This window comes from Astyanax mexicanus, chromosome 10, assembly GCF_023375975.1.
Source record: "Astyanax mexicanus isolate ESR-SI-001 chromosome 10, AstMex3_surface, whole genome shotgun sequence".
In the NCBI taxonomy this organism is placed as follows: Eukaryota; Metazoa; Chordata; class Actinopteri; order Characiformes; family Acestrorhamphidae; genus Astyanax; species Astyanax mexicanus.
Window position 1 is genome coordinate 10,829,221 of NC_064417.1, and position 23,660 is coordinate 10,852,880.

The 23,660-nt window shown below is 39.1% G+C and overlaps 2 protein-coding genes across 3 annotated transcripts in view; one reads left to right on the forward strand and one right to left on the reverse strand.

Annotated features, from left to right (window-relative positions):
* Positions 1–2,438, forward strand: part of nup160 (nucleoporin 160) — a 53,345-nt gene extending 50,907 nt beyond the window's left edge. Inside the window, exons 33-36 of the mRNA XM_022684356.2 lie at positions 357–498; positions 625–750; positions 937–1,032; positions 2,224–2,438. Of these exons, the coding sequence (XP_022540077.2) occupies positions 357–498; positions 625–750; positions 937–1,032; positions 2,224–2,307 (448 nt within the window). The 3' untranslated portion in view covers positions 2,308–2,438. The remainder of the gene's footprint in view (positions 1–356; positions 499–624; positions 751–936; positions 1,033–2,223) is intronic.
* Positions 2,439–6,042: 3,604 nt separating this feature from the next.
* frs2b (fibroblast growth factor receptor substrate 2b) lies at positions 6,043–20,773 on the reverse strand. 2 transcript variants are annotated; one of them, XM_022683926.2, is made up of 8 exons: positions 20,389–20,773; positions 15,187–15,287; positions 15,008–15,099; positions 14,602–14,788; positions 11,188–11,346; positions 10,431–10,594; positions 9,919–10,261; positions 6,043–9,730 (listed from the first exon to the last, which is right to left on the reverse strand). In XM_022683926.2, exons 3-8 carry the CDS (start codon positions 15,071–15,073, stop codon positions 9,042–9,044), a joined length of 1,608 nt encoding a protein of 535 aa, XP_022539647.1. In that variant the 5' UTR covers positions 15,074–15,099; positions 15,187–15,287; positions 20,389–20,773; the 3' UTR covers positions 6,043–9,041. The 2 variants fall into 2 exon arrangements, with proteins under 2 accessions (XP_022539647.1, XP_015459558.2); XM_015604072.3 differs by lacking the exons at positions 15,008–15,099; positions 15,187–15,287; positions 20,389–20,773 and adding an exon at positions 12,116–12,136 and having other exon boundaries at positions 14,602–14,690.
* Positions 20,774–23,660: the final 2,887 nt, after the last annotated feature.

The window sequence follows — 23,660 nt, forward strand, 5'->3', positions numbered from 1 at the left end:
AAGGCAGTTGGAAGACATCACCTAAATTGTTAAGAGAATAAATTGATGTAACATCTTTCCTTTTTAAGGTAAAGATTATAAGGGCATTATTGTTGCACATGTTGAGATCAGTTTACTGACAGCAGAGGAAATCGGGATCTGCGAGTAAAGGCTGTAGGAGATTCAACTTTACATTTGTGTTTATTTTTTTTTTGTTTGTTTTTATAAATTATTGATAAATAATTGTCACACAACTGTAAAAAGTGTCAGAAAAAAATCTAAAACTAAGTTCAATAGCTCTAGAGATAAACAGAGCAGGGCATAGTCTGACCCTTGGAGTGAATGTTTATAACTCTGAACTCCGCTCTTCTCTGCAGCGCTACAGACGAAGCCTGGAGACTGTTAGCTTCATACCTGGAAAAGCATCAATCCCAGAATGCTCAGTACCATCGCTGTGTCATCAATAGGCTGCTGTCACACGGGGTGCCCGTACCTGACTGGCTGGTTAATGCTTATAAGGTACACACACACACACACACACACCAACCATTCTGCACGCTTTTTTCCCCTCAGCTGATTCAGCAGCACTCTGGTAGATGAGCATCTTGTATAAAGTCTTTATTTTGTGTTTCTGTTTTCCTGTAGGAGGTGGACGCTGCAGCTCTTCTGCGTCTGTATCTGAACTACGATCAGCTGGAGCCTGCAGCGGAGCTGGTTCTGGAATATGTGGATGCTCTGCTGGGAAAGGGACACCAGTATTTTGGAATAGAGGTAAGATGATTTCCTTGAATACAGGAGGAGGATGTGTTGGAGAAAAGAGATTCTGTTATGCAGTCAAGGTTGGATAACTGTAAAGTTCATATTAAAGTGTTGTAAAGTGCATATTTGTCACCAGTTCTCCCTTAATGTTACAGTTGTACAAACTGAATTTAGACGAAGTGTTTGTTTGTGTTTTAGATGCCACTCTCTGCTACAGCTCCGCTGGTCTGGTTGCCGTACACCTCGATCGACCAGCTGCTCCACAGTCTGAGGGACAGCCAGGCCAACAGCAAGGTACGTACACAACACAACCACTGCACTAATCTATACACACACACACACAGGCAAATGTTATATTTCCCAAAGCCACTGAAAAGACCTCTTAATGGAGTATCTGTGGTATCTGGCCCCAGCAGATGTTTCGGTCTGAGCTCCTCCTACAGTCAGGAACTGTAATTCACTTCTTGAGCTGCTACTAAAGAACCTGCGGACAGTCAGTGAAAGTGAAATAAACACTGAAGAGGCAGAGTAATATTAGAGAATTTTACATTCAGTGGAAAGAAAAAGCATGTGATCCTTTCCATGGATTTCTATATATTCTATATATTTATTTCTAGAAATTTATTCATAGTGATCTGATCTTCATCCAAGTCAGCCAGCTGTTGATTCCAGGGGTTTACACTGTTCAAGTGTTGAATGATTGCAAGATCACATTTGTGTTATTTTGGGCACATTATATTTACAAATACTCCGGAATTAAATGAAGATCAGATCACATTTTATGAGCAATTCTTGCAGAAAACTGTGAAATTCCAAAAGTTTCACATGTTTCCTTCCACAGTAAATATATTACTCTGGATACAGTATGAGTTATGTTTTTTTTCCTGTTTTCCTTTAGCACTATTGCAGCAGCTAAAGTCGCTACGGCTGCACCATTTGAGTTGCTGAGTGTTTTACTGACCTTAAACTCTTTGTAATATTTAGTGTGTGCACTGTGTGTATATTGGTTCAGATTCTATAAAATCTATAAAGTTGTATAGTACACTATGTCTAGTGTGTTTATTTAATCTGCTCCCACTGTAAAAGTCGTGTAGGGGATCCAAGGCCTAGTCAGTGTTCCAAAACACCTAATTCAACTAATCTGCTTATCAAGCAAGATCTTCAGTATTACCGGGTGTTTTAAACTGCTTTTAAAGTGAATTTGTGTCTAAGCTGTGAGAACTCTAGTTTTATCTGTTTAAAGCAGCACACTGTTTACTCACCTGAGGCCACATCTCAAATCACTCCCTATTACCTATATAGTGCTCTTTTACGGGTCATGAAATAGCAGCACTTCCATCCAAATACTGCAGTCATTTATATACAGAAGCAGGTTACACAATTTTCTATTAATTAGCAGATTGATAGTTTAGTGCATGTTGTTCTGTGCTGAATGTATTCTTTTCCTCTGTCTGTCTGTGGGTCTGTCTGTGGGTCTGTCTGTAGGTTTATGAGAAGCTGAATGTGAAGCTCACAGATTACCACAGACTGGTGGAACAGAGCACTCAACACCGCCTGCAGGCCCACTGAACATACCCTGTCTCAGCACAGTGCTTCACCTCTGTAGATCCACACCTCCTCGCTGGACTTCATTTTTCTATTAATAAGCAGTTTTGTTAACTATTTTATATGCAATAAAATGTGGTTTGTATTAAGAGCAATTTGGTTGTATTTCTGCTTAAATGGAAAGACAGGCATGTCAGTCTGAAACCAGATTCAAGCAAATATGTTTAACATAGGAAGCAGCTACAGGGTGGAATTTACGGCTGAAGTATTTTTTTGCTCATACTTCTTTTACTTCACTACATGTTTTCCCTAAGTTAAACACTTTTACTCCGATAATTTTTTTACGTGCTGCATAAAAACTCATTACCAGGAGCAGTCGCCCGTCCTTTTTTAGGGGCTCAGAAACCATAAACGATGATCTAGCTGCTTTCCCTCCTCTTTATTCTGCTATTGTCTGGTGTTATGTCCCCCTCCCGATACATACTCTGTGTGGGGGAGGATATTCAGCCTCATGTGAGAAAAACATTTAAAAAAATAATTGCTCAGTGTGCAAATGAACAGATGCCTTGAAAAATCCATACTGAATTTGAGTAGCTTTTCACTATTTAATTAAACCAGATAACAAAGATTTAGGATAATTTTTTTGGTAAATATTTAAAAATGTTTTATCTCTTTATCTGAAAATATGTTCCCTGGACATTAATTTGTTTGTCCAATTTGAATCTAAATGATTATATATTTTTTTCATGATACACTCACTCCTCATGGAGTTTATTTACAAACCATGTAAGGCGGTGTGGCTGGGTCTGACGTGTGCCCAACACCCCTAAACCTCTGATCCTAGAATCCCCCCAGCTCATTACAATGATAATGTTAGGAATCATTCCAAGCCAGCGCGGGACATAATCTGCACTGTCACCGGTTTGATAAAGATTCTAAGTACTTATACTTTTACTTTCAGTACTTGAGTAGAAATCTTTTAAATAAATTTTCAGCTCTGGCTCATGAATATTTGTACATGCAAACGTATCGCCTCTGATTGGCCAAATAGCACTGCAAAGCAGTGAGACAGACAACTGTTAGAAACGTTTTAAAATAAAGACATTTTTTACACTAATAACAGTCTTTGAAATGTCATATGTTACTTTACATCTGTAATGTGCCCTTTATAAATCTCATGTAAACATACAGAGACGGTTAGTCCAGGTCCAGAAAGTAAAAATTACAAATTTGTACTTTTAACGAGAGTAAAAAAGTATTTTGAAATAAATCTACCTATCTCAATTGTACTTCACTGGTGGTGTTCCATACACAACTTCTAAATATTTGCTCTAAATTACTGAGTAAAGCATGTAATACTGATGTTTTATTTTCATAAACAACACAGGAACGAACTTGCCAAGCGCTGTTAACTCGTATCCGGTGAGACGATGTTGATGCCCGGCTTCAGCTCTGCCTGTGGGCGGTTGGAAGTTGAGGTGGACGAGGCCATGAATATTCATGGGTTGACGTAGACACAGTGCTTTTCCTGATCAACTCATTTTTCTGAACATTTTCTTTTATTAGCTTCTGCAGACAATGGAGGTTGAGGAAGAGTTTCGCACGCACCACCATATACAACTCTATTGACCTATTGTATTTCACAGACAAGAAAAAGTGGATTTTAGTAAAAGAAAAAAAAAAATTCTTTCAAAGTCAAAAGAGCGCTGGATATTAATCTGCACAGATTTCTCTCTTGAAAACTTTATTTGGGTGAGTAAAGCACTTCTGTTTACTTTACAGTAAGCTTAGATTTCCAGTATTTTAGCACTTAGCACTAGTAAATGCTGCTCGACAGCCCTACCCTGAGTGTTCCTGTAACCCGGAAATATCAGCTAGCTAACCACCTAGCTTGTTTTAACACGGTAAACGCGCAGACTACAGTCCGATATACTCACCTCTAATCACTAAAAGAGCTAGCACTGTGGTTTACAACTAATGCTGCTCCAGCCTCCGTGCTAAAGAACCTTCACTACTCCTGTACATCGCTGCATTTCAGAGAAGTGGCTTTAATGCTCCTTACAACCTGACTTGTAGAATTCATACACAAGGCGCACTGTAATTTTTTTTGAAAATTAAAGGATTTTAAGTGTGCCTTATAGTGCGAAAAATATGAATATAATCCAAACTTTGAAGAAAATTTTTTTTTTAAACGAACTGTTAAACAAACCAGAATGTTTTCTATGTCCGATTCTTCTCCTGTTGCTTAGATGACAGGATATTTTCTCAGTCAGCTTTATGAGGCAGTTACCTTTAATTGCTTTCAGTTAACAGCTGTGCTGAACTTGCTGAGTTATTTATTTGAATTTATTGTCTTTTAATGTGTTTGAGAGCATCAGTTGTAAAGTTGTAAAGAGGTAGAGTTGATATACAGTGAATAGCCCTATTTGAGTAATGTTCTAATACACATTATGTAGGGTTGTGACGAGATCTCGTGGCGCGATATTAAAACGGACGATATTTCTGGTCAGGTCTCGCGGTGCAAAAAAACAGTTAAATGTGGAGTTTTTAAGAGGGATCTGGCAACCCAGTAGCGACATCGATAGAGTATGATGGCTGAGCAGTGAGAGCAGCTCTCAGCAGAAGAGGAAAATTCTGGCATTTGCATAGAAGATGCTTCTGCTACTTTTAAGTTGTATGTCTGTCTGCATTTTGGCTCCAGTGGAAACAATAAACGGTAACAGAGTGACCAACAAGACACAAATCATATGCAAATACTGTAAGTAAATCCTACACGTGACTGTTTGGCAGTTCCCTTAGCTCTGTACTGTATTAAAAAAAAATTCTGTTACTTCAAGCATAGTGTTAATATGACTGGTTATGGTTATGAATAGTTAAATTACAAGAGATTTAGGAGAAAAAAGCACAAACCATAGTCTTAATATGACTGATTGTGGTTTGCACTTATTGTTTGCACTATATAAGAAAGAAAAGTTTTATTTTTTATTCTTATTTCTATTTCTTATAGAATCAATGTGTGAGAGAAACCAGTCTTAAGTTTGCGTATGATTTTGTCAAATAAAACTAGTTTTCAAGCCATTTTTCATTTTTGACGTTTTCTTTAAATTTTTATTTTTAAATCTCATCTCGTCTCCGTCTCGTTCTCGTGAACCCGTCTCGTCATATTAGTGTCTCGTCACACCCCTAATATTATGGCAAGAACTACTCAACTAAGTAAAGGAAAATAATAATAATAAAGAAATGAAGGGCAGTAAATATGAAACATTTCAAGAACTATCCTCAGGTGCAGTTGCAAAAACATTACAATGAAACGCTCTCATCAGGAACACCCCAGCAAAGGAAGACCGTTACCTGTGTTGCACAGTTAAATTTCATCAGTTACCAGCCTCAGAAGCCAGGTATTCAGGGTGAAAAATTTCTTACTGTTTCTCTTTGGGAGTGGTACCCCAGTTTAATCTCCGCTTCACTTTTACAGCATTAATAAAGGACACGTTTATCCAGCACTTTTCCCTGCTCAGTTTTGTTAGGAATCTCACTCATGCCCAGCAAGTTGTACTTCTACAGCCACGCATTTCAACCACATTCTGCCATGAGAAAGGTGATGGGATCATGTTGGGGATGTTTAGACTTCTGAAGCTTTGTTTCCAGGGTTGTGAAAGGTGGCGTGAAAAACGGCACAAAGCCATCCCCCCCCCCCCTCCCTTTCTTCTCCAGCACAATGAAACAGTATGATCATCACACATCCCTCACACCAACAAATATGAATCAAACAAAATAGACTTTTATTGTGCTGAGTAGTGAAATCTATATGCAGTCAGAAAACATTGCAGCTGTTGTGTACCGTACTGTCCCTGGATACTGATATTACAACAACCTGTAGTGTCATTTCAATACAAAGGCAAAAAACAGGAATGCTTTGAGATCAGTAATACTGATTTGTAGGGAATGGACAAGGACTGTAGTCCAACCTTGTTATTAACATAATAAAACCACAATACACAGGCACTGGAAAATGAGTGTAAGGGGAGTAGTAGTTATATTACCATAGGAATAAAATGATTGCGTGTGGTGAAGCCGTGCTGCCGGCCTGCACCTCTCACAGAGCGACGACATAAAAAAAGTTTTACAGGTGTTCAGAAACAAAGCAGACATTCGTAGGTGTGAACCCACCTGCCTCTGGAGTTTTTTTACATTTTTTTTTATATAAGAAGGTGCGGCGTGGGCTGGGTCTGTGGAGGGCACTGCTCCCTCGTAGTTCCTTTTAAACCAGCCTCAAGTTTTTTTCTGACCAGGTGCGTCCTTTTTAGATGAGGTCTTAAGTCCAGTCCTGGAGGCTTCAGTTCAGCACAGTTTGGAGATTTTTCTGCTCAAATACGCCTAAATGGACTCTTAACAACTGCAGACTGCATCCACAGACAAAAAACCTGCACTGTGATGCCAGGACACTTTTATATCAAACTGGTAAACTTCTGAAATAATATGGTAGAGGAGATTTCTGCATTTACAAAATTCATCTGTGAAAAGAATATCTACCCTCGTAAAGCTTAATGACTGGTTTATTATTTGCTTATTGTTATTAATTACGTCAACACCAACATTTATAATCAGTTCTAACATAAGCAGAGAAGCACAATAACGCAATTGTATCTGTATTGAACAGAAATTACCTTTTTTTTTTTAGCATTGGCTGATTTGACCGTTATTTCAAACCAATACTTGCTGACTTGTTTACTGTATGCTGGAAAAGGGCCAAATTACATTGGCTGCTCTACTTTAAATGAATTGAACTGAATTATGTATTAAAGTTATGCCGGATTATAAAGTCTCATTGCAAGTTATAAATGTGTAATATCAGCATCGGCAGATTAATATTGTATACGTGTGATATCAGCTATCTGCATCGAAGCCTCCCTATAACAGTGACCCGTCTTTTACACAGCAGTGGCACTAATTCACCTCATTTAAAGCTCAAATGTTTCAGCTTCTCAGCTTCAGCAGATCTTTAAATCCTAATTAGGATTAGTCTTTTACTCACTATCAATCACATCACCTTCTCGTTGCTTAGTTTGATGTTTCTTCATCCCAAATGTACAATTATTAATAGTTTTTTTTTATCAGTTATCACCACCAGAAAGACCCACACTGTATAGTGTAAAACAAAATGTTGATCATTAGTGATTAATAAAAGCTCCTATTAATGTTAAACTGTAAGTTATTAACAGATCTCTGCTGAAGCTGAGAGACAGAGCACTGACTGATGAAGAACCCACAGATCAGAAACCAGTAACATCTGAGCTTTAACAGTGTGCAGGGATGTGGGTCACTATTTGGAAAGCAGCAGATCATTGTGGCCTTTCATTTATGTTTGTACAGATTACAAATTAATTATTTGTTTATTACCTAAAAATATAATAAGTAATAAACATATTAGCTACTGATAAACATTAACCCTTAATAAACATTATTTTAACTATTTAGATGCTCTTTAGCACAGGTGGTTAAAATAATGTGTACTACTACACTTTTTCCCAATATGTTTCTTTAAATTAGAGCTGACATTATACTACATTTTTAATACTAAAACTGACATCTTAAGTGTCTCTGATTGCATCTCCTCAAAGGAAGGAGCAGTGTGAATGTGTCCTGTTTCAGGATCTGCCTGGGTTCATTTTCCTATATGCCATACAGCATTTTTACTGATTGCAGACTGAGAGTGATACCTGGTATCAGATTATTTCTTCATATAGAGAACAGTACCGTTTTAAAGATGAGGAGTTCAGAAAATCATGTACAATTAGTGTCTTTTAAAAAGTGCTGGTGGAGGTAAATATCGTACCTTTACAGTTAAGGCTGGGTATCGCTCCTGATTTGTCCCAATATAAGATAATTCAATTTAACCACCATTTCACTACATTCATCGTATTCTCTAGTTAGTAGAGCTCCACTGACAGTATCTTTGTGTGTCCTATGTACTAAAAACTGTCATAATTCATTTTTACATTATATGCTTATGTTTTCGTACCCTCTTTTTTATCCCTCACAACTCAAAGTTCCTGTGACTAAAAAGTTTAATGTATTGTTTTGGCTGTTAGCTCTGTAAAATGTATAAAAGCAGCGGGAGCCAAAAAACTCCTTGTAACTGCACAGAAGAGGTTAAACTGCTGTAGGCTAAATGGGAGAGTATATGTGAATACACTTTTTTGTAAAACAGTAATTTAAAAGATATATATTTTGATTTACTTAAAAGCTTAGTGTTTCATGATATGAACCATTAAATACTGATGCAAACCTCTGTTTAAAAAAAACAAACGATTGAGTTAAAAGACATACTGCTATGGACTACAGAGTAATCAAAAAGCACTAACATTAACAGTTATGTGGAAAGCCACACAGCAGTTTACATTTTGGAATAACCCTATTTTTATCCTCTCAGATTCTCACAAGCATACCCAACGCATTCAAATTTGGTCTCGACCACAAACCTTTTGAAAGTAAGTAAGTCATATAGAAGTAGTGCCATCTGATACCCAGCCCTAATTACAGTCTCCCAAAAAAAGCATTCATACTCACTACACAGGTACAGCATGCAACAGGATTGGGGGAAAATGATTGTTTCTGTACATGATTTATATAGAGTACTCTAGCTGGTGTTTTGAGCGGGAAAATGATCAAACTGTGCTGCATTCTGACCACCCAGGACCATTAGCGCTGTCCCCTGTATGAGAGGGAAAAGTCATGGAGCAGTTTGGGGTGTGGGATCACATGGGCAGGTCCACGCTGTTGTGGCGCGTTTTCCTGGAGGTACCGTCGTAGCGTGGCAGTGCTTTCTGCAGGTTGGACATGGCAGCCGTCCGCTCCACGTCGATTACGGCGTACAGCTCGGTGCGCCGCGTGGGAGTCTGCGGCAGGGGCGATGTGGGGGTTTTGGGGGTCTGCGGGGCGCTGGAGTCTGATCCCCTCTCCCTTTCCGGCTCTGTCTCAACCTCAATGTAGTTGAGGACATGTGACTCACAGGGCCGGCGGAAGTCGAAACTGAAGACACTGGGTGCAGAGCGATCGCGCCAGCGGGCCGACTCCAGCTTCCCCGAACTAGGGGGCGCTGTGACATTCTCTGTGTTTATGTAGAGGTGGGCATGATCCGGACTGTACTGCCCCCTGTGGTTGTGTGTATAGCCGTTTAATGTCTGCGGCTGCTTGCCAGCCCGCAGAGATTCGTCGTCCTCCTCGGAGCCAGCTTTAGGGTCCTCTCGAAGTGGCGGCAGCACCGGCAGGTTCTCGTAGTCCAGCAAAGCCGTCCTGCGCTGGGCTGAATTATTGACGTTGGCATCCGGGCTGAGGGGCGGTGGACGCATTCTGCGGCGGGATGGACCATATACAGCCGGGACAGGAGTGGGAACAGTAACAGGACCATTCAAGTGATCCGGCGTGTCATCCAGACGACCTCTCTCTGCAGCATAAACAATTTACAGTTAGAGAAATAGTTCATAATAGATTGGTTACAGTAACCAAGGACAAAGTTTATTTGTATGATTAGACTACAGTATGATTACACTACAACAAGTGCTGCTGCTGCTGCTACTTTTACTACTATCACTAATATTAACTATAATAATGATAATAATGAAAACGTATCACCTTTTATAAGTGTGGGGCCGCTGTCCTGTTCCGAGGTGCCTGGCCTGGGCTGCGATGCCACATCCCCGTTAGCACTAGCATTACTGTTCAGGGCGGTGCCGGCTGCCCCCTCGGCTGTTTGAGTGGAGTCCTGCTGCCTTTCACGGGCCATTAGCTGCCTCTGGACAGGTGTGGGACCGAGGACAAAACGGACCCCTTCCGTCTCTAGTTGGACCCGTGGGCCAGGTTCGGGAGGCTGGGGACCCTCCTCTCCCTCCACCACTGTGGGGCTATGGGGTGGGGGGACATCTAAAGCACCATGTTGATCCTCCAGCAGGCCCGTGGTGTTTACATATGTGTGACCCTAAAAACAAAAAACACATACATGTGCGCGCATGAATAAATGCTGCAGGAAATCTCTCAGAAAGCATGGGTTTCTCCCTCTTTTTTTTTTCTTTTTTTTTGACAGGCAGTTGTCCAGTCTTAGTGGTGTATTTGTGTTAATGGATCATGATATCCCATGCAGCACTCACCCGCACAGAGTCGTCTGGCATCAGCAGAGGGTGTGTGGACTCCTCCCCCACAGACGGCAGACGGGCACTGCCTACTGAGGGGTGTCTGCTTGAGGGGTGAGAGGAGGCATCCCCCAGAGATGGGTACCGCAGACTTCCATTCGGTAAGGCAGGGAGGGCAGCACCTGTACACAACACACAAGTTCTTACACTTAAAACAGCAGTTTATTTCCTCCCAATAAGGTGATAGCAAGCACCAAGCACACTACGGAATTAGTCTACGGAATGTAAGCTCCTCCCAATATAATTAAATAGCATAAGTGCAATAGACCTTTTGATTAAGATGATTCAAACCTTGCAATTGGAATAGAAAAAAGTAAACATTATACATAGGTAATCTGCCAGGTTTAAATCTACATTTCTAACTGTTTCGTCTGATCTTCAGTTTTTAACCTCAGTTTCTTCAGTTTTATTTATTTATTTATTTATTTTTATTTGTTTTAACTTCATATCTCACTACTGTTCAAATGATTTTTTTCCCCGCATGACGGACCTACCCAGGCATTAAGCCTCCAGCATGTTTAGAATCACCCATTCAATCCTGACCACACTGAAGTTTTAAGTGCATCAGCTGAGACTATTTTTACACAGAGTGTAATAAAGGAGTCAATCAGAACAGAGATCATTTACAAAACATACAAAAAACCCTGTTAGAGAACAGATTTAAAAATGCTCTGACAATACTTTGATAAAAACAAAGCATGTATTGTGTTCTTACTGGTGGGAGTGCGAGGGGTGAGTGGAAGTTCTGGCTCAGTGTGTGTGAGTGCCTGCTCAAACACAGGTTCCTCCACCACACTGATGCTGTTGTTGTGCATGATGTCCTGCAGCATGTTGAAGATCTCCTCTGCACGTGCACACTTGAAAGCAAAAATCCCTGCAGGAAAGCACAGACAGCTACACATCAGCCAAGATCTCAGCATGCCTCAATTACAACAGCAATAACTAGGGCTGCAACAGTCGGTTAGAAAAGTCAACACAATGACAATTTTTAACAATGACTACAAAAAGCATCATATAATTCTCCATAAATGTTTAGATGTTCTTTAGTATTTATGTTCTAAATTCCACAGGCGATTTTTACACTGTTCGATCTCTTTGCATATTAAAAGACTGGGTCATTAGGGGGCACGCTACAGTGCTCATTTGATTAATACAAAGCATACGCAAAGCATAAGGGTGTACTATAATGTTCATATGAAATACACCCTCATTGTGTTCTATAATAATGATCTGATCAGCGTACGCTTATCTGGCACACGTAACAAGACCCCAGTCTTACATTTTTTCAGCATCATTAAAAAAGATGTGTATGCTGCACCAAAGAAAAATTGAGAATTTAAGTACATACAATAATTTATTAATAATGTGACAGATTAATCACATTAATATATGTAATTAATATCTGGTTAATTACAGATACAAATCATCAGTTGCAGCCCTTCCAAAAACAACACCCAGTGATGTTCACTAACTATACTCAACACAACCTGATGATGAAATCAAAAACACCAATACTGTAACAAACAAAACAGTTCACAACCTGCAACATTACACAAACAAAGGTCACTCTGTGAACTGTACTGCAGCTTTTAGGGGGCGTTTAGGGGTGGGGGTGGGGGGCACAGCAAGCCTCCTTTACTCACCCTGCAGAGCTTGAGCTCATCCTTATGGAAGCATGGGGTCAAAGTTAACAATCTTGCATTAATAGCTGAAAATGTGCAATCCCAAATCACTGGGCTACCTAAACAGTCTACAGTAATGTGACTTTGGATATGAGAAAAGAACTGTATACGGAAAAATAAAAACAAGTCATTAATACAGTACTAACATACACGGACTGGTTATTATGTGAAGGTTTAATGTTAATGTACCTTAAGCTCTTCAAATTAACCAAAAAACAAGCTACCCTACCACCAAAAGCGTTCCTTGAGTCAATTTTGGCATCTTACAGGCAGATATCAGTGAACTCACAAATACAGAAACACAAGCTGTAACTACAACCTTTAGCTAAATGCAGGGAAAATTGTAAGAGTTTTCTCTCCTTCAGCTCTCACTTATTTATAGTTGTAACTTAGATACCCTGCGTTATTTACTATTTCCAGGATGGGTACGCTCGCTAAGCTTACATTGCCGGGAGTGCAAATGCTAGCATAACATGATTAACTGAACAAATAAAAAACAAATTTTATTGACTCCTCCGCCTTTGCGTATGTGTGTCTCTCTCTCTGTTGAGCGTGAACAGGATAAACTTGCCAAAAAGTTTACATGACTGAACTGGGCATTTGGTTTCAACATATTCTGTCTCTCTGCCCCTACCTAGCTACTTACCAGCTTGGTTGTCTTAAATATTGGAGGGGCATAATATTCACACTTATCACATAACTGTGATCAAGATCATTTATTATTTATGACCAAGATAGCAATGAACTGGAATGTGTATGGAATAATGCAATTATACACCCCCCCTCCAAAAAAGAGCAAAGAAGAGTAGACTGTGCTAAATAAATGTTTAGTAGTTTTGTGTCTTGTTTTTTAGTATTATTATTGCATTTTATTAGTTGCAAAAAAATGTGTGTAAATATCGGCATTGGCCATAGAAAAACCCATATCGGTTTATCACTAATCAGAAATGCAGATACCACCTTTTTCCTTTTGATAAGGAACTGTCAATATCCAGTACAGTTAGCAATTTTGACTTAAATACGCTATAGCTGACTATAAATACTCATATTTAAAGTGTTTTTATACTCATAAATAAATACATACATTTTTACAGGGTTATTTTGGTAAAAGCTGTGTTCTGCATTCCGAATAAGATATAATAAGCTTGTTTGATTGATAACCTGGGGTTTAATAACAGATGGATGGCACTGTGCTAGTTACATTAGAAGAATGTTTATAAAATTCTTATATTGTACTAGCCTGCATGTCTAATTATGATAAAAATTGCTTACTAATGATGTTAATGCACCAACATATTTAAGGCATTTTAGTGCCAATATTAAACAATGCATATGTGTGTAACCCACAAGGGGTATTTAAACGTAAATAAAAGAATCAGCATTAGACTAGAGCTTTTTTTGTATTATAATATCTCGGGCTAGTTTTTATGCTTTTCAAATTTTAATATTGTAATCTGCTGAAGCAGAGTTTAACTGAGAGCTTTAATGGGGAAAATCACTAGTGTAGCTTGTGACATCAGCTGTGTGTTTATGCGAGTGTATGTGAGAGAGAAACAAGCCTTAGTATTCAGCAGAGTGACTGTGTGTCGACAGTTTGAAAGAAAATTACGCAGAAAAAAAGTAGCAGATGGCTTTTTAGGTAGCGCGCAGAATTAGCAAACTTGCTAACTGAAAACGTGACGAACAGCGCAAGCAGCCACAAGCACAAACTCATCAATCCCATCATCAATAAGGTCTCTGGCTGAGGCGCGAAGCTAGATGAGGCAAGGCCGGGCGGGGTGACTAGGTTTAAAATAAAGCGCTCTGATTAGCTGAAAGCTCTCCGTTTACACGCAGATCTCTCAGGTTCAGCTGTGGATGAAAAAGTTGTGAAATGCGAGATCAAAGAATAAACATACTTTACAACAACTGTATGTGCGTACATCTCATTCTGGTCTTTAGTTTTGAAGATTAGAACACCAGCACCAGGCTACACTGCATTTTTAGATGGTCTCCGTGTTTTTAGCTGAATCCCGCTTCGATCACTCAATTCCGTGATTCCATCTATGTTTTCCACATTGCTGAAATTATAGGTCCCTACATAATAATCCCACACCCTGAACATCGATTCTCTACTGCAGATCTAGTACTGTGTGTGTCAGTATCGATGCAGCAAGAGATACAGTACCGGCATCTGTTCAACACTGGTTACAATTGACTCTAAAATGAAAATAAGGTCAATCCATTTTGCTTTATCGGAGCTTGTATACACATATTTTAGATGCAAATAAATTAAGATGGCACAGACAACAACAAAAAAAACAGCTTCCTAGGCTAAACCCTAATTATCAAAGAATAGACAACAGACAGATAACGATGGTGTGGTGAGGCAGGTTTTAGATTGTGTTTGGAGAACCATTACAAAAGCAAAATGCAACACTGGTAACATGGTGTTAATTATTTTTTACCTTGCCCAGTCTGACAACGCCGGCCACTCTCAAAAGAGAAGAGGTTAGAGTCGTAACCATAGCGACGCAGACACAGGTAAGGCCACCTGACTGCATCACACTTGTGTGTGCGGAGGACCAGCTCCTCTTCCGTCAGCTCCATGATTCCTGCTCCCAGCTCGTTTCCATCATCATCCACATTCACCACCTATAAACAAATACTATTTACTGCCTGTAAACAAACATCGTTCACTGCTTCTGAACAAAACAACATTTACTCATCACCCGTAAACAAAACAAACTTTCACCACTTCTACACAAAACCACAGATTTAAAACTACACAATTACTACTTAAACTATTAGAATAAACAATCATTATCATTATTTGAGTAGATGTTGCACGTGAGCTTGTGCACAAATGCTTACCTTAAATTTACTCTGGTGATTGTCAGGAATTGACTCTCTGTCTGGACAACTCCAGCAGCTTCCCATGGCTTCTTTAGAGGACCATTTGATGCCTAATATGCACACACACACAATTATGTTACATCTTTATAAAGTGATTAAGCTAAAAATGATTCTGGACCACAGCACTAAATTCTTACCTAGATCCAGCCATCAGGGTTCCTGACTCATTCCCCAGCAGCACACATACTGTCATTCTTTATATGCAATACAGCTGACTGTGACGATGACAATGATGAGCCTGTTGGGATTAATAGACTGTTAGTTTCACTTAAACAATGCATTTGGTTAGCACATTAATTTTACTCTTAGATCTTAGGAACAGGATTTTAAAAAGTGTTGACCCGGGAGATCCAGGGTTTCAGTCTAACGCTCTCCTGTCTAAAAATCCAGCACAGAGGATGAGATAAAAGCTCTTTTGAAAAGCCAAGATTGTGTGTTGTAAAATTAGTTATATGTCGTGCTGAACAATTGACAAAATTAATTTCACAATATATTTCTTAATTTCAGTCAACAAAATATAATTCTGCTATTCAATAAGAACAGTATAAAAGCCAATGCCTTTAGTATGCACTGATAGATTTGGCAAAATATTATATAACAGTATTTGAAGATAATCCTCTATTACACAGCATTCATCATGTTTTGACTCGATTTTAAAGTAAAACTGGTTAATCACCACAGTATGTACAAGCATTGGGGACACAGTCTGAATGTTGATGCCAAAATTTCTAAATTAATTAGAAAAATTTCAATCTACTATTTATTTTATTGCGGGCACATGACTATATTTTGAGATTAAAATCCTGATGTAACAAATGACAACTTAAAAACTTCAAAATGTCATATCTAGTTCTGTATATAAAAGACTAAAAACACTTATAGTTAATAGCTTTAAAGGGGTATGATATTTCAGGGGCACCCCTGATATTTTTTATAATGTTTCTTTATAAATCACTGGTTGTTCAGATCAGCAATTTCAGTTATATATATCATATAGCAGATGAACACAGTGATATTTGAAAAGTGAAATTAAATGTATAGGATTTAGAGAAAGTGTGCAGTAAGTCAAAATTCTAACAAATTCTGTCAGGTGAATACATTTAGGCACCACAGCATGAAAATTACATCAATATTTAGTAGATCCTCCTTTTGCGGAAATAACATTCTCTAAACGCTTTGTATTGCTTCCAATGAGAGTCTAGCTTCTTGTTGAAGGTATTTTGGACCATTTTTCTTTACAAAACATCTCCAGTTCAGTCAGGTTCAAAGGTTTATGAGCATGAACATCCCGCTTTAAATCACATCACAGATTTATAATAATATTCAGGTCTGGGGACTGAGATGATCATTCCACAATGTTGTACTTGTTTCTCTGCATGAACATCTTGGTAGATTTTGAGCAGTGTTTAGAGTCATTGTTGTCTTCTTCTGCATTACTCTCCCATACAGCCTCTCCTTGTGTAAAGTATGATGAACAGTTGAACGATGCAGTGTCACAATTTGCAGCAAGATGTTGTAGGTTTTTGGAGCTGGACTGTGGGTTGACTGTTCTCACCATCCTTCTTCTTTACTTATCTGAGATTTTTCTTGGCCTGTCACTTCAGGCCTTCACAAGAACTGTGATTGTGTTGTTCTTTTCTCACTATATTCCTCACAGTGGAGACTGGCAGCTGAAATCTGAGATTTGAGCTTTTTGTATCCTTCCCCTAAAACATGATGTGAACTTTGTTTTCAGGTCACTTGAGAGTTGTTTTGAGGCTCCCATGTGGCCACTAGAGAAGATGCAAAGAGGACAAAAACTTTCAATTGGCTCCTTAACACTTTCTCATAATTCGGATCTAGTTCATGGGTCAATGAACTAACCAAAAAATATTTTGTGTTCCAATAATTAATGCTAAAGGTATTTAAATCAATGAAATAAGAGTGCCCAAATGTATGCACCTGCCTAATTTTATTTAAAGCTCACCTTCCGCGAAAATCCGATTTTTCTTGTTTTTTGTGGAATACAGTAGGTCTCTCCGAGTTGAATGTGTACACCTGCACATTAAACTGTTTTGCAGCCCCCATTGTCTGCAGGAGCTAAGCAAAGAAATCCCCCCTCCCCCCCTCCGAAAAACGGGTGAATTTTGAATTATCTTTCTGCCTACGTAGGCAGAAACTCACAGACCAGCCCACCTTGGCTCGAGAAACTCCCAGAGGCGGAGCTGAAGCGACGCAACATCACCGCTCATCAGTTAGGAGGTGGGAGGCAGTGAGCGGCAGAGTGGTGGAGGGTCGTCGCAGTGCTCCTAGCCAATCAGAGGAGAGATATTTGCATGCTGTTTGCATGTATGAATATTCATGAGCAAAGCTGGAATCCGGTCATTTTGGACACACCCCTAAAACAGTCCATTAAAAAAGAGCTATACAGAGACACCTGAGCACTTTTTTTTTACAAAAACGGCTCACATGTCATTCATTCATACTAGAGACCACAACTAGACATTTTAAAATGAAAGAAAAAACGACGGAAGGTGAGCTTTAAAGAATTATTTCTTACTTTCTGTAAATTCTGTAAAATTCATTTAACTTCACAAATATCACTGTTCGTCTGCTATATGATATATTAAACGGAAACTGCTAATCCGAACAACCAATTTATAAAGAAAAAGATGGAAATGATTTGGGTTGCCCAAACTTAACTGTATCTCAAGCAATAACCATTCTGTAAATAAGGTAAAATGATCACACAACCACACACTGTCCTGTAATGATGCTTTCAGGATGTTTCGTATATGTCACTTAGAAGCATTTTGGTATATGTCAGAGAAGAAACATATTAAGCGTCTGTGACGCATATGTTACAATGTACCCTTTTTTTAAATCAAGCAACATAAAGTGAGTTAAGCTTGTTTCATCATGCACATGCCGAAAGTGATCTTATTAAAGTAACATGCAGGATATATTATTATCTATGTTGGAATATGAGCTGGATATATGCAACTTGCAGGTATACCGTTTGTAAAATCTTTGTCTGTGAATATATAATCTGCTGTCAAAGCAGTAGAGAGGGACAGCAGGATTCCCACAAAAATAACCTATTACAACAATTAACTGATACCCAGTTGAGCCCCAAGCTCATTGTTCTTTAGCTCTACCACACTCAAGCAGAATTCCACAGGGTAAAAAAAAAATGGAATTATGGTATAATTGTGCTGCTCTTTCCAACACTTGCCCTATACGAATCATACATACATACAAAAAATATATATAGTCAAGATATAGCCAAAATGTATATCACAATATATTTCTCAATATATATTTTATTACAATAAATAACTAAACAATGTTAAACAATATTAAATAAACTGCCTGGGGTGTACAGTCTTACACACTGGCTCTGTCAGTCTACCCAAGCCTATGCTGTGCCTTTGCAAGCCTATGCTGTTCTGTTGTTTCAGCTTGGCTTGAGTGCACACTGTAAACAACATCATTCAGTGACAGAAGCTGTAATTAATTTATCTCTCTTAGAAATATTTGATGTACCTTTATTCAACTAACAGTAGCAAAGAACTTATAGATGGTCACACATGCCTGATATTACTTTTAGGATATCACAGACTGTAACAGGTCTTAATATTAAATCCAAATGTAAACAGACTTTAGATATTTGACCTTATAAGGGCATTAATGTAGTTGAATCTGATCGGAACTGCTACACCTCTGTTACAGGACATTAGTGTCACTGAAAAAATTCTCTCTACTGCACGACCTACAGCCCTCACATTTTAGCGTGGTGGAATAGATGTTTAATAATACAAATTAGATTTTTTGTTCAAATTCAGTGTATCCCATTATGATGGCCACCTTTAGGGCAACACAGGTTACTTCTTCATTAGAGGAGCACTACAGAGCACCACATCCCATTTACTCTACTATCTTTGATGTGGCACAGAAGGTGCTTAATAAAGACATCCTTTATTTACTATAAGGGCCACAAAATAATTTATCATAAGAACCGAAATCTTATCAGACACTCAATCACTTTTCCCCCCACAAGATGAATCTAGAGGGCACTTTGGCAACGTTTTACCCCATGGGGCATTAAAAAAGACCTTATCAACAGACTATTTTGGATAAAAAAAAATTACCAATGTAATTAATGGAATAAGCAGAAAAAGAAGCAAAAACGTGCTGTTTTATCTGTGTTACTCTACATCTGTAAATGCGTGTGATGGAGAGTTTGACGCACTAGCAGAATCTGTAAACAGATCTGTAAACACGCGCTTTGAAGATGTGACAAGGTAGCACAGATTTTCAGAACACCAGGATGGATTTGGAGAATGAAAAATTCCTGAAATATTTTCATAAACGCCCCTCCCTCCGGCCCACAGCTCACACCAACACTCCCCTCAGCTCACTGTCTTTTCCTCTCCGCTCACTGCCTTCATCGGTCTCCGAAAAAAAAAACTTTAACAGCACGAGAATGTTGTAGAATTAATCCCAAATAAATCCACACTGCATTCCCAAAGCGTGAGGGCGCAGCCCGGATCCCACCGCCTAACACGGCCATTATAGCCTTCAGTAACCTGGCTAGCTTCACTAGAAATTTGTTACAGACACTGATTATAACTTTATATAAACACGCAAAGGCAAATACAATTATTAAAAACTTGAAACCCATCCAATTAAAGAGTTTACTTAACACATGGGGTTGCTGGATTAGTTAAACTAAGGGCTATTATAAAGGGTTAGCTAAGGAAAACTTTACGGTTCGTTACGACATATATGACTAACTAGTTAGCAAACAAAATAACTTTAAATGTTATAATCGGTACACATCTGTGCCTGCCCATGTGTTGGTAAAACACACAGACAGTTTCGCTGCTTTAAGGTAAGGAATTGGTTTTAAAAACAGTAAATTATCCAGCGTTAGATAACTAAAGCTAGGTAAGTAAGATCTAGCAAAACAAACCACGCTAAGGGCAGTGGTTAGCGTTAGTTGGCTGCTATAGGCAGTAGGGGCACAGCCGCGGACCTTTAGACAATTTAGCTAGGAGTCGATACGCCGGATTTGCGGCTAGATGTGAAAACTCTTTCAGGTTTAAAATAAACCATTAATCCTAACAATAATATTACACTTACATTCATGAGAACAAAACACATTAGCACAGACTGATTAACTTTGGAACAGTTTCGAACTTTCCGTTCCACCTTAAATACTACAGCAGCTACATTCTGGCGCCTGAGGCGCCAGAATAGAACTGCAGCAGTTTTTAAGGTGGAACAGAAAAGCCAACTTGAAGTTACGAAGCTAACTGTAGAATTTATAAATTAAAAATGAGACAGAAAATACTTACACGAGTCAAAATGCGAATTATGGTCACAAACCGCAGGACAAAACCAACTTAACCGAACGGAATCCAGGCAGTTAACGAGCGGGTCAGAGGAACGGCTACAGCTAAAGCTAAAGCTGAACCACCACAGCTATCGGGATGCTATGGCTAATGCTAGTCCTCCTCCGAGCAAAAAAACACTTTTAAACTAACTCTAAGCGGCACACTCCGGCATTTATCGAGCCGATAAAAGCATATATAGGTTCCCAGACTGTAAAGTCGCCTCTTTGCTCCGGCGGGAAGGTTTACTGCGGTTGGCGCTCCGGTACAGTTCTCTGGGTTTCTCCGATCCGCAGCGGGTCGCGCTGTTAGCAGCTAACAGGCTAACCGCTAACCCACGCACAGCGCATGCGTAGAACTGGCGATGAGATTGGTAGATAGGGTTTTGCTGGAGTGGCGAAAGCGGACAATGAAAGCCAAAGCAAATCGATGAACTCTTTCCGCGTACAGAGCGCAGACAGCCTACAGCCAGGAATACATCCCTAACATCCTGCTGTTTACAACTCAGAACCAGCAGTACAAACATTACATTTCAATACACGACAAAAATAATAGACAAATTAAATAAATGGATTTCAAAATAAACACTCATTTAAAAAAAACTTTTTTTCCCAGAAAAATGGCAATATATATATTCAATATATATTCAAAAGTCAAAGTCAAATAGTTTTATTGTCAATATTGCACATGTACAGGATATACAGATAATTGAAATTACATTACTCTCCTTCCCAAAGTTACAGCAAGTACAGCAAAATACAACAAGTTTACAGATATAGACATACGTGAGACAAAAGACACAAGACAATATTGCAATAGTGATGGGGGGATTAAAGAGGGAATGACTAATATTTTTTATCATATAAAATACAGTCATGTGAAAAATAGAATTCCCTATAAGAACCTTTGTCTTTTGTTTTAAAATTGGATAACTTTCAAACATATGTCATCCTGAATTTTTCACCTATGTAATGTTTGACGGGTTTCTTGCATGTACTGTCTATTTCAAATAACCCCACTCAATAGGATTAAGAACTGGCCTTTGCCTGCAATTCAGTTTCAGTTTTTTAACAGATGGTCTCAACTTTCTCAAACACCCTCTGGAGAATGTATACTACATTCAATAAAAAAAATAATATTAGAGACCTAAGTAATTTCTTCAGTTGTATTTTTCCAAGAATACATGCTCTGGGTCATGCTGGTTGAGTATCTGCCATCTTGTGGCTGCCATCTGCCATCTGATCTGTGGCTGAGCATGTAATTTTTGGCAATCAATGCAGGTGTGTTGAAGCTTCTTGATGGCCTCACGACACCTCAAAACCCAATAATGTTTCCTGATCTATGCCAAGACTCAAGTCCCGACAAATACCTTGTACTGACAGGGATCAGAATGGATTCAGTGGAGGACAGTAGTGGAATCGGACCAGAGAATTACTTGTCGAACAGTGAGTTCTGCAAGAAGCAGCTTGGTTACTTGAGCCCCAGTGAGTGCTGCACTCAGCTCAAGACGAAGCATTGACGCCTGTTTCTTGGGGGCTACTCTTGATCTTGCAAATACAAAGGACATATGCACTTGACCTACCTCCATGGCCCATATATAGGCCACTCATCCTTATGCTTATTCAGAATATATTCAGGTCCCTGCTACATGACTGCTTGTGATAGTGTATAGCACCTGGGAACTGTCAGCTCTTCCAGCTCTGGGAGCTCTTGTTTTTAAGTATTCCACCTAGCCAACAAACCTTGGGGTTCAATAAGATCATCTGTGAGGGACAGCCAAAGCTCACTAGTTTGTGATCTAGCTCCTGTCAAAAGCTGCTGTACTACTTCAGGTCTATTGCTCGCCCACTGGCGGAGCTCAAAGCGTCCCTTAAGCCACAGATGATGAAGACCATCCACAAGAGCTTTGCCGTGGTCTGCTGACTAAAGACTCTGAAGACAATTGTCCACATAGAAGGACTGTTCTAGTGATTTCATCAGGTCTGAATCCACTGTTGTATGGTCTTGGACAAGCCTCTGTGGTGCATATCTACAACAAGGACTGCATGTTGTGCCGAATGGCCAAACTTGCCACTCATAAATCCTAGGTTGTTCCGTTCTTTCCATATTCCTCCACATAAATCTGAGGAGGGGCTTATCAACTGGCAGTAGACTCGGTGGAACATGCCTCTGACATCTCCACTCACAGCCACTGAATACTTACGGAATCGAAAAAGGACTCCAAGTGAGGATGATCCAAGTGTAGGTCCAGGAAGGAGATGCTTATTTAGTGACTCTCCTTGTATTGGACGGAACAATTAAACACAATCCTGTCCTTACCATTATGTTACACCGTGGGGTGTACATTTGATTTACGCTACGGAGATTACGATTTGATTTTATTGCGATATAAAAAAAATGATAAAAAGAATTGATTTATTTTTTCTGAAGTGTAAATGTAAAACAATGCACATTTCCTAAAAAATACTTCAGTCCCCTGCAATTGGTAAATACCAGAAACAGTGGTTTAATATTGTAAACAAAACTCAGAGTGGGTAGATGGCGCTCTCTCCCCAGATCACTAAAAGGGTGATGTCCAGAGCACAGGGCGTCTGTGAGCTGATATATCGAATAAATAAATAAGTATTCTAAACAAAATGCCCTATTCTGGCTTCCGTCCACATGAAAACTGCCTTTTCGGTCACATGTCTGCTTTTTGTTATGCATTAGCTTAGAGGGAGGGGACTCTTTTCGGTGAGGCAGTATGGTTACATAAAAACCTCAGTTTTTAAAAATGCCCGGATTCGTGTGGACGAGGCCTTAAATAACCAAGTGAAAACATTATTATTTTTTTCTTTAAACATAACTTTACCTCTTAGCTGTCTTCAATTAAAAGAATAAAGAATTATCTTTAAATGATGCTACTGTAACAGAGTATGTACACAAGTAAGGTTACATACCGTGAACAGTGCTGCGACATGGCTGGTCAAGGTATAATATTACGAGAAAATTGTAATATTAAAAGGTAAATGTAGATTTATTACTTATTATATAATCAATTATCTACATTTATAACATGCTGCTTACTAATACTCTAGTGTTACAGTTAAATAATAGTGTCCAGATTTTGAGAGGCGTCTCTTTCGGTATCCGAGGCTTTACTGCCCTTCAACTTCGCCACCCCCAGCGTGAGATGCTGTAACTTGTCTACAAGTAAGTAGTTAATGACTCCTAGATATATCTGTGTGTAGAATTTA